Source organism: Aquarana catesbeiana, linkage group LG01 (assembly GCF_042186555.1).
Source record: "Aquarana catesbeiana isolate 2022-GZ linkage group LG01, ASM4218655v1, whole genome shotgun sequence".
NCBI lineage: Eukaryota > Metazoa > Chordata > Amphibia > Anura > Ranidae > Aquarana > Aquarana catesbeiana.
Window position 1 is genome coordinate 826,166,206 of NC_133324.1, and position 18,140 is coordinate 826,184,345.

General features: G+C 46.9%; 1 protein-coding gene across 2 annotated transcripts in view; it reads left to right on the forward strand.

Moving 5' to 3' along the window:
• Positions 1-16,813, forward strand: part of CNGA1 (cyclic nucleotide gated channel subunit alpha 1) — a 114,668-nt gene extending 97,855 nt beyond the window's left edge. For both annotated transcript variants that reach the window (XM_073608481.1, XM_073608482.1), the window contains one exon: positions 14,996-16,813. In XM_073608481.1, the coding sequence (XP_073464582.1) occupies positions 14,996-16,407 (1,412 nt within the window). In that variant the 3' untranslated portion in view covers positions 16,408-16,813. The remainder of the gene's footprint in view (positions 1-14,995) is intronic.
• Positions 16,814-18,140: the final 1,327 nt, after the last annotated feature.

Here is an 18,140-nt window from a genome sequence, read left to right on the forward strand (position 1 = left end):
TCAGAGTCCTGGAGTGTTTCATTAGTGTTAGTGTTTTATTAAGCTATTTCTAATGAGATTGGCACATGGTCTGAAAGTGCGATATGACAAATGTGGGCACCAGAGACTAGTGGAAATGTGGCATGGGAGACAAGAAAGAGATCTATTCTTGAATATGATATGATATGGGGTGACAAGTATAAGGTATAATCCTTTTCTTGAGGATGAAGGATACGCCAAATATCGACCAATTGATAAGAATGGAGAAGTTCTCTAAGTCAAGTTCGGCTTTTTTGAGGTAGGGCCAAAGAACCCGTCGACGACGAATCCTTATGTTGGTCAAGTGTGAGATTGAAACCTCCCCCTAATATGAAAGTGCCCTCAGTAAAAGAGTCCAGAGAGGAAAGGCACAACTCCAGCACTGAGAGTTGATCAATGTTTGGTAGATACACATTTGCCAGGGTGAACGTCTCCGACTGCATTTTGCCCTTCAAAAAAATAAATCGGCCCTCCTGATCAGTGTGGAGCTCCAGAAATTGCCAGGGAAGGGTATTAGACAGAAGGATACTGGCCCCCTTAAATTTGGATGAGGGAGGCACACTGTGATAGGCCATTGGGAAATGCTTATCGTGCATTTTTGGAATTCTATCCTCTCGGAAGTGAGTTTCCACAATTTGGGGGCGTTGTCTCCATAAATCTGAGATGCAACTGGACCACTTCTCGGGGGTATTCAGGATAGTAGTTTCATTGTCAACCTGAAGAAACCGGACAAGCGCTTACTAAAACAAACACAAGGGGGGGGGGGGGGTTTAAGAGGGGAAAAGGAAAGGAGAAGGATATGGAAATAAGAAGACCAGAAACAGTAGAAAGAGGTAGTTCAGATAGGAAGAAAGTAAGAGTAGGGGCACTAAGAACAGTAGAGAGAAGGAAGAAAAGAACAAGCATTATAACTCCACGTGGAGATCAATTACCTTCTTGGGCAGCTAAAGCCTAGTGGGGGAAGAGGTAAGGCACTTCGGGGGATGAGCCTTGGGCAGCCCCTGCCAGACCTCACAACAAGGGCCAACCCAAAACAGTTCAGCCCTGGTGTGTGGTCCCCTCTGCCTGGTTGGTTTGTAAGAGGAGGACTAAGGGGAATAGAATATCCAGGTAAAAACTCCTCTGGAAAAGGAATAGCGTGAGTCCCAACAAGGAAGCAATTATTAAGCGATTTAACCTGCAGTCAACTGACTACTAATCAAAGCAACAAAACAACAAAAAAAAAAAAACAAAGAAAAAAACCCACTACCCCGGCACATCCCAGGTCATAATCAATAAGGGTGTGTCATGGTTATGCAATAGAGTTTTGTTTCTCAGCTTACCTGTCTCCATGTGTTCATCTCTAAAGACCAGCTGTCTCTCACCTGACTGCTTTTATTAACTCTCCTCTAGCATGGCTCCACCCCAGCTCCTATTAGAGAACTCTATATTAACCTCTGCACCGCAGGCTAGCCCTTCTGATCAACCTTTGTGTGTTTTGGCTTCCTGTTCCTGCCTGCCGTGTGCTCTACCTTTGTTTCTGTTACCGACCTTGGCGTGTTCTCTACTATTCCTGTCTGCTCGTGACCCTGACCTTTGGCGTGTCCCCGACTATCCCTGTTTGCCTGTGACCCTGAACCTTGGCGTGTACTCTGTTGTCCTTGTCTGCTTGTGGCCCTGTCCTTGGCTTATTAATTTACTATCCCTATCCTCCTGTTGCCTACTGTGGGTGTGAGCTGGGGGACCCTGGGGGTCACGACCTGGAGCCAGTTGCAGCCCAGTCCATCCTCACCACTAGAGGCTCTGGTGAACACCTGCTGGCTCTTAGATTGCGCGCCCCAGGGAATCCTATGCTTTAACCCCGGTGGGATCCGTGTTGGTGTTCCAGCGCCCCTGCCTTCCTTACACCCGGACTCCCATCCGCAGCAGTCAGCCGTAGGGTCCACTGCCTTGCGGTGCAGTCCTGATCCCAACGGTGTGCATCTGTCACCTAGCCTCAAGGTGACCTGACAGGGTGCTTTCACACCGAGGCGTTGAGGGCTATTTTTAGCGGCGCTTTACCGTTGTTTCAGTGGCGCTATTCAGCCGCTAGCGGGGTGCTTTTAACCCCTGCTAGCAGCCGAAAAAGGGTTAAAACCATCGGCAATACGCCGCTGCAGCAGCGCTTTGCTGGTGGTTCGGCGGTGCTGCCCCATTGATCTCAATGGGCAGGGGAGCTTTAGGAGCGGTGTATACACCATTCCTACAGCGCTGCAAAGATGCTGCTTGCAGGACTTTTTTTACCGTCCTGCAAGCGCACCGCTCCAGTGTGAAAACACTCGGGCTTTCACACTTGAGTGACAGGAGAGGCTCTTTACAGGCTCTATGCAGGCGCTATCTTTAGCGCTGTAGCACCTGTAAATCGCCTCAGTGTGAAAGCAGTCTAAGGGAAGGAAAAGCCCAGGAGTTTTATTCATCAATTGTGGCCGTGCAGGGATGGCCGTTGTCAGGGAGGGGGTGCAATACAATGTTCCCCAAAGGGTCAAGTAGCCAGAACATACTGGAGCTCAGGGATTCTGTCCAGGGGGTGGCCACGAACAACCCCTATCGAGGCAGAAGGGCCGGGAACACATAACCATACTTATATAAAGAGGCAAGTTGTATAGAAATATAATCCTATAATTACTGAGCATGGTTATCTATACATTTATATTGCATACATATTCAGTACACATATACATAAACAGTCAATTAATGGTGGGTAGGAGCCCCCGGGGAGTGCAGGGCAGAGAGCCTGACCTGGCCCCTAACCCGTCTTGCAAAAAAGACAAAAACAAAAAACAAACACCCACGGGGGGGTGGGGGGGTGGGGGAGTGACCTCCTGCAAACACTGGTGGTTAACTATATTTAGGAATAAACATATACCTACATTGTGAAGTGTGTACACTTAGTGATACAGACTCTTATGCCGCGTACACACGGTCGGACTTTCTATCCTACTTGGTCCGGCACACTTTCCGACGGACTTTGTCCGCCAGGTGCGCCGGACTTTAAAACGGACGGACTTGCCCACACACGACCGGACTTTCCGGCAGGCTAAGTCCGCCCGTCTTTCCGACGGACTTTCGCCGGAGTTACGGCGGACTTTCAGAATGAACGGACTTGCCCACACACGGACAAGTCCGTTCATTTTGAACGTGACTAAGGTGCAACGGGACTAGAAAAGGATGTCAATCTTGCCGCTTTTATCGGCGAGATTGACACCTTGCGAGCCCCGTCGCGGGGCATACCAGGCCCTTAGGTGTGGTATGGATTATAAAGGGAACCCCCTACGCCGAAAAAACGGCGTGGGGTCCCCCCTAAAATCCATACCAGACCCCGATCCGAGCACGCAGCCTGGCCGGTCAGGAAAGGGGGTGGGGACGAGCGAGCGCCCCCCCCCCTCCTGAACCGTACCAGGCTGCATGCCCTCAACATGGGGGGTGGGTGCTTTGGGGGAGGGGGGCGCCCTGCGGGGCCCCCCACCCCAAAGCACCTTGTCCCCATGTTGATGAGGACAAGGGCCTCTTCCCGACAACCCTGGCCGTTGGTTGTCGGGGTCTGCGGGCGGGGGCTTATCGGAATCTGGGAGCCCCTTTAATAAGGGGGCCCCCAGATCCCGGCCCCCCACCCTATGTGAATGAGTATAGGGTACATGGTACCCCTACCCATTCACCTAGGGAAAAAGTGTAAGTAATAAAACACACTACACAGGTTTTTAAAATATTTTATTAAACAGCTGCGGGGGGGATCTTCCTCCGGCTTCGGGGGTCCCTCCGCTTCATCTTCTCCCGGCGTCCGGTTGGTTCTTCTCCCGGTGTTCCAGTTCTTCGGCCGGCTCCTCTGCTGTCTTCAGGTAGCTCTCTTGCCAGCAGAGGTCCGGACTCCTGGGCTTCTGGGCTTCTGGGCTTCTGGGCTTCTTCTCTTCTCTTCTCCAGATGTTGACACGACGCTCTCTCCGGCTGGACTGCTCTCCGAGGGCTGCGTTGTGACTTATATAGGCGGAGACCCCGCCCCCTTTTGATGTCACAGTCCCTGGGCATGCTGGGACTGTGACGTTTTAGGGGGCGTGGTCACTGGGTGATGTTGACCACGCCCCCTAAAACGTCACAGTCCCAGCATGCCCAGGGACTGTGACATCAAAAGGGGGCGGGGTCTCCGCCTATATAAGTCACAACGCAGCCCTCGGAGAGCAGTCCAGCCGGAGAGAGCGTCGTGTCAACATCTGGAGAAGAGAAGAGAAGAGAAGAGAAGAGAAGAGAAGAGAAGAGAAGAGAAGAGAAGAGAAGAGAAGAGAAGAAGCCCAGAAGCCCAGAAGCCCAGAAGCCCAGGAGTCCGGACCTCTGCTGGCAAGAGAGCTACCTGAAGACAGCAGAGGAGCCGGCCGAAGAACTGGAACACCGGGAGAAGAACCAACCGGACGCCGGGAGAAGATGAAGCGGAGGGACCCCCGAAGCCGGAGGAAGATCCCCCCCGGAGCTGTTTAATAAAATATTTTAGAAACCTGTGTAGTGTGTTTTATTACTTACACTTTTTCCCTAGGTAAATGGGTAGGGGTACCATGTACCCCATACTCATTCACATAGGGTGGGGGGCCGGGATCTGGGGGCCCCCTTATTAAAGGGGCTACCAGATTCCGATAAGCCCCCGCCCGCAGACCCCGACAACCAACGGCCAAGGTTGTCGGGAAGAGGCCCTTGTCCTCATCAACATGGGGACAAGGTGCTTTGGGGTGGGGGGGCCCCGCAGGGCGCCCCCCTCCCCCAAAGCACCCACCCCCCATGTTGAGGGCATGCGGCCTGGTACGGTTCAGGAGGGGGGGGGGGGGCGCTCGCTCGTCCCCACCCCCTTTCCTGACCGGCCAGGCTGCGTGCTCGGATCGGGGTCTGGTATGGATTTTAGGGGGGACCCCACGCGGTTTTTTCGGCGTAGGGGGTTCCCTTTATAATCCATACCAGACCTAAGGGCCTGGTATGCCCTGCGCTCGCCGCAGTAGGAAAATGTGTTTTTCCTATTGCAGCGAGCGCGAGATGCAATACCCTGCCCTCGTGTCGTATCTGGTCCGTCGGACCAGCATACACACGAGCGGGCTTTCCGTCGGACCAGCACACACACGAGCGGACTTTCCGCCCGAAACTGAGTCCGGCGGAAAGATTTAAAACTTTCTTCAAATCTAGGTCCAGCGGGCTTTTGGGAAAAAGTCCGCCGGAAAAGTCCGCCGGCGCCTACACACGGGCGGATTGTCCGGCACACTCTGGTCCGCCGGACCAAGTATGCCGGAAAGTCCGACCGTGTGTACGCGGCATTAGGCTACTTTCACACTGAGGCACTTTGCAGGTGCTATTTTTAGCGATATGGTGCCTGTAAAGCACCTCTCCTGTCACTCCAGTGTGAAAGCCTGAGTGCTTACACATTATAATGGTGCGCAGGCAGGACGCTAAAAAAAATCCTGCAAGCAGCATCTTTGAGGCGCTTTTGGAGCAGTGTATACACTGCTCCTAAAGCGACCCTGCCTATTGAAATCGGTGCATAACATGGGTACGCTATAGCAGAAGGTGAACGGCGACCAAAGAGAGAGAACTGAACGGTGGAGGATCAGCAGGGCTGGGGGACCAAAGCAGGAGAAACCAGCAGGTGTCATACGTGGTGCGCAGCATTGGAGCACTATAGAGGGAGGTGAGCGGGATCGGTCAGAGAGGAAGATCGGCAAACCAGAGGATCAGCAGCGCTGGGGGTTGCTACTGAGTGGGGTATCAGCAGAGCAGTGGGTAATACTGAGAGGGGGATCTGTTGAACAAGGGTACTAATGAGCTGGTGATCTGTTGAGCAGGGGTGTTACTGAGCTGAAGATACTACTGAGCTGAGATTCTACTGAGCACCTTTAAAACTGATGGATAATCAACTTACACAGGACATTTGCTTAGCTTCAATAAAGCTTAAAAAAAGCACCACAGAAGCATCAAAACTGCATTAAATATGCATGTTGAAGCAGTAGGCGCTTTAATGTGTGTTAAAATCAAAGCAAGTGTAAACATGCCCTTACTGTATAAAGTTTTTTTAAGCAAATCATTTTTTGTGAATCTGTTTAACCACTTGCCCTCTAGAAGATTTACCCCTTCCTGACCAGGCCATTATTTGCGATACGGCACTGCATTACTTTTTTTTTTTTTTAAATCTTTTTATTGAGTATAAGACATACAAACAGACAAACAACTGTAAACCTTGGGACTTGCCACAGCATTGGGACTAGACCCACGCAGAGGTCAGTGCCAGCTGGCAATTGGGCTGCTTCCATCATTAGTGACATACAGCTGTAGCACGTCCACAAGAAAAGAACAAACAACCTAGTGCTGTATTGGCTCCTGCTCAATTGAAATACCTAAGGATCAAATCTTTCAGTCGAGACCCAAGGGACAATAATAGATATCAAATAAACCCATATCAGAGATTACAATACAAAAAAGTCACCCAATGTATCAAAATCACATCCACCCGTAGAGTGGTATTATGTACATGCTCAATCAGTCTGCAGTTGCCGTGGAGGCCTCAGCTAGCCATTTGGCTCACACTTTGGGGCATCCTCTATTTTGGTAGGTTTCCTTATAGAGTGGTAGTACTTTATTGACATGTGTTTGACATTTTCCTGGCATAGAAAATCAGAAGTCCTATCAGAGTTCTCTCCGCTATCCTGGGGGGCTAATTCTTCTATTAAGCCTAGAAGGCATATCTGCGGGGTTGGGGCTATATCTATTCCCACCACTTCTTCTATTACAGATAGTACTTGTGACCAGTAGTTTTTAATTGCTGGGCAAGACCAGAAGATGTGTATAAAGTCGCCTGGATCCCCAGTACATCTCCAACACTCCGAGGACAGGGAGGTTCTCATTTTATGCAATCTATACGGGGTAATATATGCCCGGTGTAGTATTTTGTATTGTATGAGACGGTCTCAAACTGAGACCAGGATTTTGAAAGAGAAGTCCCACATGTCCTCCCAATCCTCGGAGTCCAGTCTCGGGATGTCATGTGTCCATCACTGACGGAGCTTTGACAGATCTGGAGAGGAAACTCTAAGGAGATGTGCATAGAGGACCAAGGTCGGTTTCCTGGGGCATTCATATCTTGTGACTAGGGATGAGCTTCGAGTTCGAGTCGAACTCATGTTCGACTCGTACATCGGCTGTTCGCAAGTTCGCCGAACGGCGAACAATTTGGGGTGTTCGGGGCAAATTCGAATGCCGCGGAACACCCTTTAAAAGTCTATGGGAGAAATCACAATTGCTAATTTTAAAGGCTTATATGCAAGTTATTGTCATAAAAAGTGTTTCGGGACCTGGGTCCTGCCCCAGAGGACATGGATCAATGCAAAAAAAGTTTTAAAAACGGCCGTTTTTTCAGGAGCAGTGATTTTAATAATGCTTAAAGTCAAACAATAAAAGTGTAATATCCCTTTAGATTTCGTAGCTGGGGGGTGTCTATAGTATGCCTGTAAAGGGGCGCATGTTTCCCGTGTTTAGAACAGTCTGACCGCAAAATGACATTTCAAAGGAAAAAAAGTCATTTAAAACTACTCGTGGCTATTGCATTGCCGGTCCGACAATACACATAAAAGTTCATTGATAAAAACAGCATGGGAATTCCCCACAGGGGAACCCCGAACCAAAATTTAAAAAAAAAAATGACGGGGGTGTCCCCCTAAATTCCATACCAGGCCCTTCAGGTCTGGTATGGATATTAAGGGGAACCCCGGACAAAATGTAAAAACAAAAATGACGTGGGGGTCCCCCTAAATTCCATACCAGACCCTTCAGGTCTGGTATGGATTTTAAGGGGAACCCCACGCCAAAATAAATAAAAAAAAACGGCGTGGGGCCCCCCCAAAAATCCATACCAGACCCTTATCCGAGCACGCAACCTGGCAGGCCGCAGGAAAAGAGGGGGGGCGAGAGAGCCCCCCCCTCCTGAACCGTACCAGGCCACATGCCCTCAACATTGGGAGGGTGCTTTGGGGTAGCCCCCCAAAACACCTTGTCCCCATGTTGATGAGGACAAGGACCTCATCCCCACAACCCTGGCCGGTGGTTGTGGCGGTCTGCGGGCGGGGGGGCTTATCGGAATCTGGAAGCCCCCTTTAACAAGGGGACCCCCAGATCCCGGCCCCCCCTGTGTGAAATGGTAAGGGGGTACAAAAGTACCCCTACCATTTCACAAAAAAACTGTCAAAAATGTTAAAAATGACAAGAGACAGTTTTTGACAATTCCTTTATTTAAATGCTTCTTTCTTCTTTCTTCTATCTTCCTTCATCTTCTTCTTCTTCTGGTTCTTCTGGTTCTTCCTCCGGTGTTCTCGTCCAGAATCTCTTCTCCTCGGGCCGCTCCGCATCCATGATGGCATGGAGGGAGGCTCCCACTCTTCTCTTCATCTTCTTCTCTTCTTCATCTTCTTCTCTTCATCTTCTTCTCTTCTTCATCTTCTTCTCCGGGCCGCTCCGCATCCATGCTGGCATGGTGGGAGGCTCCCGCTGTGTGACGCGTCTCCTCTTCTGACGGTTCTTAAATAATGGGGGGCGGGGCCACCGGTGACCCCGCCCCCTCTGACACACGGTGACTTGACGGGACTTCCCTGTGACGTCACGGGGAATGCCACAGGGAAGTCTCGTCAGAAGAGGAGATGCGTCATACAGCGGGAGCCTCCCACCATGCCAGCATGGATGCAGAGCGGACCGGAGAAGAAGATGAAGAAGAGAAGAAGATGAAGAGAAGAAGATGAAGAAGAGAAGAAGATGAAGAAGAGAAGATGAAGGGAAGAGCGGGAGCCTCCCTCCATGCCATCATGGATGCGGGGCGGCCCGAGGAGAAGAGATGCTGGACGAGAACACCGGAGGAAGAACCAGAAGAACCAGAAGAAGAAGAAGATGAAGAAAGAAGAAAGAAGAAGCATTTAAATAAAGGAATTGTCAAAAACTGTCTCTTGTCATTTTTAACATTTTTGACAGTTTTTTACGAATGAATGAATGAATGATTTGTAAAGCGCTGCAAATGCGAACTGAATCGCCTCGAGGCGCTGGATGCATTCTCTGTTGTCAGCTTCTTAGAAAAGGAAGGTCTTTAGTTTTTTCCTGAAGGCCTGGTGGTTTTCTTCCATGCGGATGTTGGTTGGAAGAGCATTCCATAGTCGAAGTCCTTGGACTGCGAATCTTCGTTCTCCCTTTGCTTTGTAGCGGTATTTGGGAATGATAAGGAGGTTTTGGTTAGCTGATCGAAGACTGCGATTCGGTGTGTAGTGTTTTATTTTCTCACGGAGATATAGTGGACGTTTCCTTGTATGCATTTGTGGGTGAGGCAGAGGGTCTTGAATGTGATCCGATTCTTCACGGTTAGCCAGTGTAGGCACTTTAGGGATGGGGAGATGGATTCCCAGGGTTTTTTTCCTGTTAACAGTCTTGCCGCTGTGTTTTGGATGAGCTGTAAGCGCGCAAGCTGATATTGGGGTAGTCCTACGTAGAGCGAATTTGCGTAGTCGAGTCGGGAATTGATGATTGTTCCCACAACTGCCGCTTTGTCCTCTTCTGGGATGAAGGGGATGAGTCTACGTAGCTGGCGGAGGAGATGGTGGGATCCGCTGACCACTGATCCTATTTGTGCATCCATGACTCCGAGACTCTTGGCTTTGGTGCTTGGAAAGATGGTCTGTCCGAGGATGGTGGGAGGTGTCCACGGAATCTTTATTTTGGAATTTTTGTTAGCTTGTAGAAGAAGAAGTTCTGTTTTTGATCTGTTGAGTTTGAGGGAGCTAGTGGTCATCCAGTCATCTATTAAAGTGAGGCATTTCTGTAATTGCTGATGAAGGTCTTTTTGTCCGTTGATGTGAAGGTAGAGTTGGGTGTCGTCAGCGTATGAGTGGAAGCAGAGATCGGTTTTCCTGATGATATTGAGAAGTGGGCGGATGTATATGTTTATTGTACTGGTGACAAGGGTGAGCCTTGAGGGACTCCACAGGAGACTGCCCGGGTTTCCGAGGTGAATGTTCCTAGTTTCACTGTCTGGGAGCGATTCTCTAAGAAGGATGTAAACCGTTTTAGAGCAGAATCTGTAGCTCCTGCAACTTCAGCGAGGTGGACAAGTAAAGTATTGTAGTCCACTGTATCGAATGCTGCGCTGAGGTCTAACAGTACCAGGAGACTTTGTTCTCCGTCGTCTGCTGCTTCAAGGGCGTCGTCCCATATTTTGAGAAGTGCTGTTTCTGTGCCATGGCCTGGGCGGAAGCCTGATTGCAGAGGGTCCAGGAGTTGGTGTGTGTCCAGGTGGTGTTGTAGCTGCTGTACTACTGCTTTCTCTATAATCTTGGAGATGGCGTTGAGGCTAGTTATTGGTCTGCTGCAGTTAGGGTTCTTAGGGTCGAGATTGGGTTTCTTTAGCAGGGGTTTGACGATGCCTTGCTTGAGGGAGGTTGGCACAGTCCCTTCTTTGAATGATTGATTTATGAGATGTGTTAGGGTAGGGGCCAAGATGTCGGAACATTCTTTAAACAGTTTAGTGGGGATGATGTCGTTCGGTGATGTGCTGTCTCGAAGGCTTCTGATGATGTTTTTAGTCGTGTCTGTGGTGATTGGGGACAAAAAGAAATTCGGTGGTTGAGTGATGTTCGTGTCGATATCCTCTTTTTGCTTTGGTTGAGTAAGGTTGGTTGTTATTTTCTGATGGATTGATTTCCGAATGTTGTTGATTTTGTAGATGAAGAAATCTGATAACTCATTGCAGAATTCTTGAGTATCGTTTGCTGGGGGCTCTAAGCAGGTCGGGTTCATTGACTGAGCAATTATTTTGAAAAGTTCCCGCAGACAGTTTAAGGCGGATGAGATTGTGTCTGAGAAATGTTCTTTTTTGGCTTTGAAGATTGCCTTGTGGTATTTCACAGTGAGTGCTTTGTAGTTAGCATGGTTTTCCTTGTTGGGAGTTCTTCTCCATGCTCTTTCAGCTCTTCTACGTTCTTGCTTGAGTAGGGTGAGAGTGCCATTAAACCAACTCGAGTTTTTTTTGCGGATGAGTGTTCTACGTTTTGGCGCCACAGAGTCCGCTGTTTGTAGTAATACATTGTTTAGGGAGTTGAGTGTTTGTTCTGTTGAGAGGTTTGAGTTTAGCAAAAGAATTTTGCTTGATAATGTCGTTTTGAAGAGCTCAGAGTGAAGTTTCTTCTGAGATCTATTCCAGTGTGTTGCTGTTGCGCGTTTCTGTTTTTGGAGGATGGTGTTAGTGGTGATTCTAAATTTAATAGCATGGTGGTCCGTCCATGGTAGTGGAGTGTTGTCAAATACGTTGATGTCCATATTCTGTTTGAAGATGAGATCTAGAGTGTGTTCTGAACCATGCATGGGAGAATTTATCAGTTGTTGAAGGCCAAGTTCTTCCATTTGGTTGACGCAGGCGGTTGCGATGGAGTCTTGGGCAGAGTTTGCCCACAGGTTAAAATCCCCAAGTACCAGCAGGTTTTTGGTTTTCAAGGTGTGTATTGAGAAGAATTCAGTGAGTGGCATAAGGAGATTGGTCTTTGGTCCTGGTGGTCTGTAGCATAGTAGTATGTGAATGGTGTCTTGAGGTGTTGTTTGAAGATGCAGTGAGAGTGTTTCCATGAAAAGCACTGAGTTCTGTACGTTTGGTTTGGTGAACCCAAGATGTGATTTGAAAATCACTGCTAGGCCTCCTCCTTTTTTTCCGATTCTATCCTCTATGCTCTATTCTATGTTAGGATACTGTAGTTCTCGGGCACCAGTTCAGTTAGGATGGTGTTGCAATCGGATGTTAGCCAGCTTTCTGTAATGAAGAGGCAATCTATGTTGTTTTCAATGACGAAGTCGTGGATTTCCAGCCTGTGCTTGACTGCAGATCTGGTGTTGATCAGGGCGCATGCTAGTTGTTGCGGTTGGATCGGTGTCTCCTTGCATTTCCTGGTTGATTGTGGGTTGGTCCTTAGTAATTGTTCTTTTTTTAGTCTTTTTTGAGTGGCGGTCGGTAAAGTTGCGGCAGTGTTTCTTAGCCTGTGGAGGGTGTCTGCTGTGTATTTGAAGTTGCACATGATGAGGAAGACGGTGTTGCTAGTAGGAAGGGTGTTCTGATGGTGGTACTGATGTGGTGATGAAGCACTTGCAGGGGGATGGAGGGGTCTGATGGCTACCCACTGCTTCTGGAGTGGTGTGGCGATGGGCTAGTATAGGTGCGGAGGTACTTGAGGAGGTACGGCTGCCTACCCCCCTGTCGTTGATCCAGAGGAAGGCGAAAAACCCCTAGCTGCGAGGGCCAATGGTGCAGCAGAGGAAAAAATTCCTTCCTGACCCCCCCGAGGGGCGATCGGACTTGGCCCCTGGATCAACTGCTAGAGTGTTTTTGTACCCCCTTACCATTTCACACAGGGGGGGGCGGGATCTGGGGGTCCCCTTGTTAAAGGGGGCTTCCAGATTCCGATAAGCCCTCCGCCCGCAGACCCCCACAACCACCGGCCAGGGTGGTGAGGATGAGGCCCTTGTCCTCATCAACATGGGGACAAGGTGTTTTGGGGGGCTATCCCAAAGCACCCTCCCAATGTTGAGGGCATGTGGCCTGGTATGGTTCAGGAGGGGGGGCGCTCTCTAGTCCCCCCTCTTTTCCTGTGGCCTGCCAGGTTGCGTGCTCGGATAAGGGTCTGGTATGGATCTTTGGGGGGACCCCACACCGTTTTTTTTTTTAATTTTGGCGCGGGGTTCCCCCTAAAATCCATACCAGACCTGAAGGGCCTGGTATGGAATTTAGGGGGACCCCCACGTCATTTTTTTTTTTTACATTTTGGTTCGGGGTTCCCCTGTGGGGAATTCCCATGCCGTTTTTATCAATGAACTTTTATGTGTATTGTCAGACCGGCAATGCAATAGCCGCGAGTAGTTTTAAATGACTTTTTTCCTTTGAAATGTCATTTTGCTGTCAGACTGTTCTAAACACTGGAAGCATGCGCCCCTTTACAGGCATACTATAGACACCCCCCAGCTACGAAATTTAAAGGGATATTACACTTTTATTGTTTGACGTTAAGCATTATTAAAATCACTGCTCCTGAAAAAACGTCCGTTTTTAAAACTTTTTTTTGCATTGATCCATGTCCCCTGGGGCAGGATCCAGGTCCCCAAACACTTTTTATGACAATACCTTGCATATAAGCCTTTAAAATTAGCACTTTTGATTATTCATGTTCGTGTCCCATAAACTTTAACGGTGTTCATGTGTTCGAACAAACTTTTTTCCTGTTCGCATGTTCTGGTGCGAACCGAACAGGGGGGTGTTCGGCTCATCCCTACTTGTGACCCTCTCCAGATCAGATTGCACTATTTGCATGTCGTTGGGTAATATTTGGGCTTTAAACGCATGAGACAGTTGCATATAGCGAAATAGATGCGAGGGAGGCACATTGTTGTGGGATACTAGATGATTGAAGGGGTGTATAGCCATGCCGGTGGTGAGGTCAGATAACAGTTTAATACCACATTTGGCCCATATTTTGGGGTCTGGTAGTGAGTAAATATGGGGTAATGTAGGGTTGTTCCATAGGGGGGGCGTGTGGGGAGACTGCATTCCGTGGGAACTTCTGCACTGCATTACTTTAACTTACAATTTCGTGGTCGTGTGACACTGTACCTAAATACCCAAATTATGTCCTTTTTTTCCCCACAAATAGATCTTTCTTTTGGTTTTTGATCAATCAAAAAAGGCTGACAATTTTGAAAAAAACAAAACAATATTTTCTACTTTTTGCTATAAACATATCCAATAAAAAAATTGAAAAAATCTAATTTCTTCATCAATTTAAATCAATATGTTATCTGCTATATACTTCTGGTAAAAAAAAAATCTCAATAAACGTAAATCGATTTGATTGCGCAAAAGTTATAGCGTCTACAAACTATGGGATGTTTTTTTTTTTAACTAGTAATGGTTGGGATCAGCGGAACTGCGACATTCACTAATACAGTGAACAGTGCTAAAAATATGCACTGTCACTGTACTAATGACCCTGACTGGAAAGGGGTTAAACATTGGGGGCAATCAGAGAGTTAACTGTGTTTTACTAAACTGTGTGAGGTACTTGTACTAGGGGAAGAGATGGAATTTATTCCCTGCTATGCAGGGACTCAAGCTCCATCCCTTTGCCCCTGTCACAACGGTGATCTGCATAGGAAGATCGCAGTTCTGTCTCTCTGCCTGCCGATCGGTGGGTGCCAGGGGACATCAAGCACCCGCTGATCGGCTTCTGCTGTGTAAATTGACAGCAGAAGTAAACAGCCCGCTGTGCGCATGCGTGCCCCCTACCTGGAAGTGCAGGATCATGTATATATACGTGATCCAGCGCACAGCTGCCACCCTGTAGCAATAAAACTGCTATAGGTTGGCCAGCAAGCAGTTAAAAGCTTCTCTTCTGGGGAGTTCCGGCCTCCCCCTCCAAAAATTAAAAGTCAGCAGCTACACATACTGTAGTTGCTGAGTTTTAATATTAGGACACTTACCTGTTCTGGAATCCAGAGATGTCGGCACCCCAGCCAATGTTTCCATCGGCTGCTGGGTGCTGCCGCCTCTCTTACTGGCCCGGCAGCAGGGGAAGTAGGAGGGAGGAGGAGGGGGGCGAACTTCTGACGTACCTCGCTACGGTGAGGTCCGACGGAAGTGTGGACAGGGTACCTGTCAAAAACAGGTACATGCTCCCCCCTGCCCCCCGAAAGGTGCCAAAGGTGGCACCGGGGGGGGGGGGGGGGGATTAGATAAGCAGAAGTTCCACTTTTGGGTGGAACTTCGCTTTAACATAATTTCCTCTTGCAGGCTGACAACCCTAATTCATTGTCTCACAATTAGCAGCAGCCTTGTCAACATTAAGTGTAATACTCTTTGCATACCAAGAATATATTGTACATAATAATATCTGACAATTTACTCATATACTTTCACTGATCTCATTTTTTTAAGGTTATTTGGAACAAGGTCTATTGGTAAAAGATGAAGGCAAACTAAGAGACAAATACAAAAAGACGTTACAATTTAAGCTGGATGTTTTGTCCATTATACCAACAGACATACTGTATCTTAAATTTGGATTAAACTACCCAGAATTCAGGCTGAATAAATTACTCCGAGTTGCTCGAATGTTTGAGTTTTTCCAACGAACTGAGACGAGGACCAACTATCCAAACATCTTTAGAATATCTAACCTCATCATGTACATCGTAATCATTATCCACTGGAATGCTTGTGTATTCTATTCAATTTCAAAAGCTATAGGGTTTGGAGCAGACACATGGGTCTACCCGAACACCTCAGACCCAGAATATGGCCGGTTGGCTAGAAAATATGTGTACAGTCTCTACTGGTCAACACTAACCCTAACAACCATTGGTGAAACACCACCACCTGTGCAAGACTCTGAATTCTGGTTTGTGGTTGCTGACTTTTTAGTGGGAGTATTGATTTTCGCTACTATCGTCGGTAACGTTGGTTCCATGATTTCAAACATGAATGCTGCCAGGGCAGAATTCCAAGGCAGAATTGATGCCATCAAACAGTACATGCATTTCCGTAAAGTCAGTAAAGATTTGGAAAAAAGAGTAATTAAATGGTTTGACTACTTGTGGACAAACAAAAAAGCTGTTGACGAAAGAGAAGTGTTGAAATACCTACCAGACAAATTAAGGGCAGAGATTGCTATCAATGTCCATCTAGATACATTGAAAAAAGTCCGTATCTTTGCAGATTGTGAAGCTGGACTCTTGGTTGAATTGGTCTTGAAGCTGCAACCTCAAGTATATAGCCCTGGAGATTACATATGTAGGAAAGGTGATATCGGAAGGGAAATGTATATCATCAAAGAAGGTAAACTTGCTGTTGTAGCAGATGATGGTATTACACAATTTGTGGTTTTAAGTGATGGCAGCTACTTTGGAGAAATTAGTATTCTTAACATTAAAGGCAGTAAAGCTGGTAACAGAAGAACAGCAAATATCAAAAGTATTGGATATTCTGATCTCTTCTGCCTATCCAAAGATGACCTTATGGAAGCTCTGACAGAATATCCTGATGCAAAAGCCATGCTAGAGGAAAAAGGAAGGCAAATTTTAATGAAGGACGGTCTTCTTGATTTAGATGTTGCTAATTCAGGCATTGACCCCAAAGACATTGAGGAGAAGGTAGCTCACATGGAAGGTTTGGTGGATAACTTGCAAACCAAATTTGCTAGACTGTTGGCAGAGTATGATTCAGCGCAACAGAAACTTAAACAGAGGGTTACCAAAATTGAGCACATGTTAAAGCCTGAGCCTGAAGTTTTGGAGGCTACAGATCCAGAAGAAGCAAAGCAAGAAACTGAGCCACCGCCAAAAGAATAAAATAATTTACTAACATTTTGGAGTTGAGCCAATTGACTCTGCTGGTATCTGATAGTGGATTGTTATCAATCCTTTGTTTATAAGAGGCACAAAAAGACAATACCATCCTGTCACATAGAAATGGAGAACACTGCTTCTGTCTGCAAAATAAATGTATATCCTATAGTATATTAGGATATATCTAACATGGACAAGCAAGTTAATCAGCATCTCAGCTGTGATTGTTTTTTTTTTGGCTATGGAGACTTTACATAGAACTGAACTGACATATTTGGATGATTATTTGGTGTACAATTGTATAATTAATTTTCTGTTACTTTAGCATGATGATCAAAATTAATATTTTAGCATCACACACTATAATAAACATTGAGAATATTTAATACAAATGAAAATGGTCAATAAACAGTGATATTTAAACAAACAAAAAGTTAGAATCTATACATATTCTTTAAATTAAATTTCCAGGAACATGCCAAGTTGGATACCTTCACACAACTTTGAGGGATGGCATGTGCAAAGAAATATACAGTAATTGTTTTTATTTTTAAATGCATACCCAAATGGCTAGTTATTTTAATTCGATTTAGATTTAAAAAACATTGATAGGAGACAACTGTTAAGCCCCGTACACACAGGCCGAATGCCGGCTGGCAGCAGCCGGTTCAATAAAAACTGGCCAACATTTGGCCCATGTGTAAGGCACACCAGCAGTCAAGCAGCTCCCAATCAGTGTTCACCGCCAATGGCGGAGAGCGTTGATCGCAGTGTTCTGGCGGGGGGCGTCCCCCTGTCAGCACACAACAGCACAGCAGGGGGAGATTGCTGTACCACTGGGTTGAACGGTAAAAAAACGAATAGTGTGTATCATGCTTTACAGTTGTAGTTATACAACTCTTTTGCAGAACACCATGACCTTATTTTTTATCATCTTCACTGAAAAAAGCAATAAACATTACTTAATTTAGCTAAGGAGCAATTTTATTGAATACTACCAATAAATTCAATAAGAAATTGTCTACAGCTGGCCGGGAGAAGAGCATACAGCTTTCATACTTACCACTTTATCTTGATTTTCCAGTTCTAAAGTAATTTTAAAGAATAGTCTTACTACTTGTCAGAAGCAGCTCTAGGCTTTGTGAGGCCTTAGGCAAATCTTAGACATGAGGCCCCACTCATGCCCATAATGGGAAAAATAATTAAAACATTTTCCTGGCCCCACCCCTAGCAATTTCGCTTCCCATTCCAACATCCCAAAAACAAATGCACATAGACTTATTTAAAAAAAACTTTAATAATGTAAACATAAATATCTAGTTCACACTCACTGATTGCTCCAGGCTCACTGATTGGTTGCTAGAGGTCACTGCACATCATTACTGCTTACTGGTTGGTTGCTAGAAGCTACTGCACATTATTACAGCTCACTGATGGATTGCTAGAGGTTACTACACATCATTACAGCTTACTCATTGATTGCTAGAGGTTACTGCATATCATTACCGCTTACTCATTGGTTGCTATAGGTTACTGCACATTATTACTGCTCACTGGTGGGTTTCTAGAGGTTACTGCACATTATTACTGCTCACTGATTGGTTGCTATGAGTTACTGCTTATCATTATCACTTACTCTTTGCTCACTGGGTGGCAGGGCAGTATTATGGTGTGTGATGCAACTGTTGGGGTACAGTTGGTTGGATGACAGGATGCAGTTTGGGGTGATGCTGGCA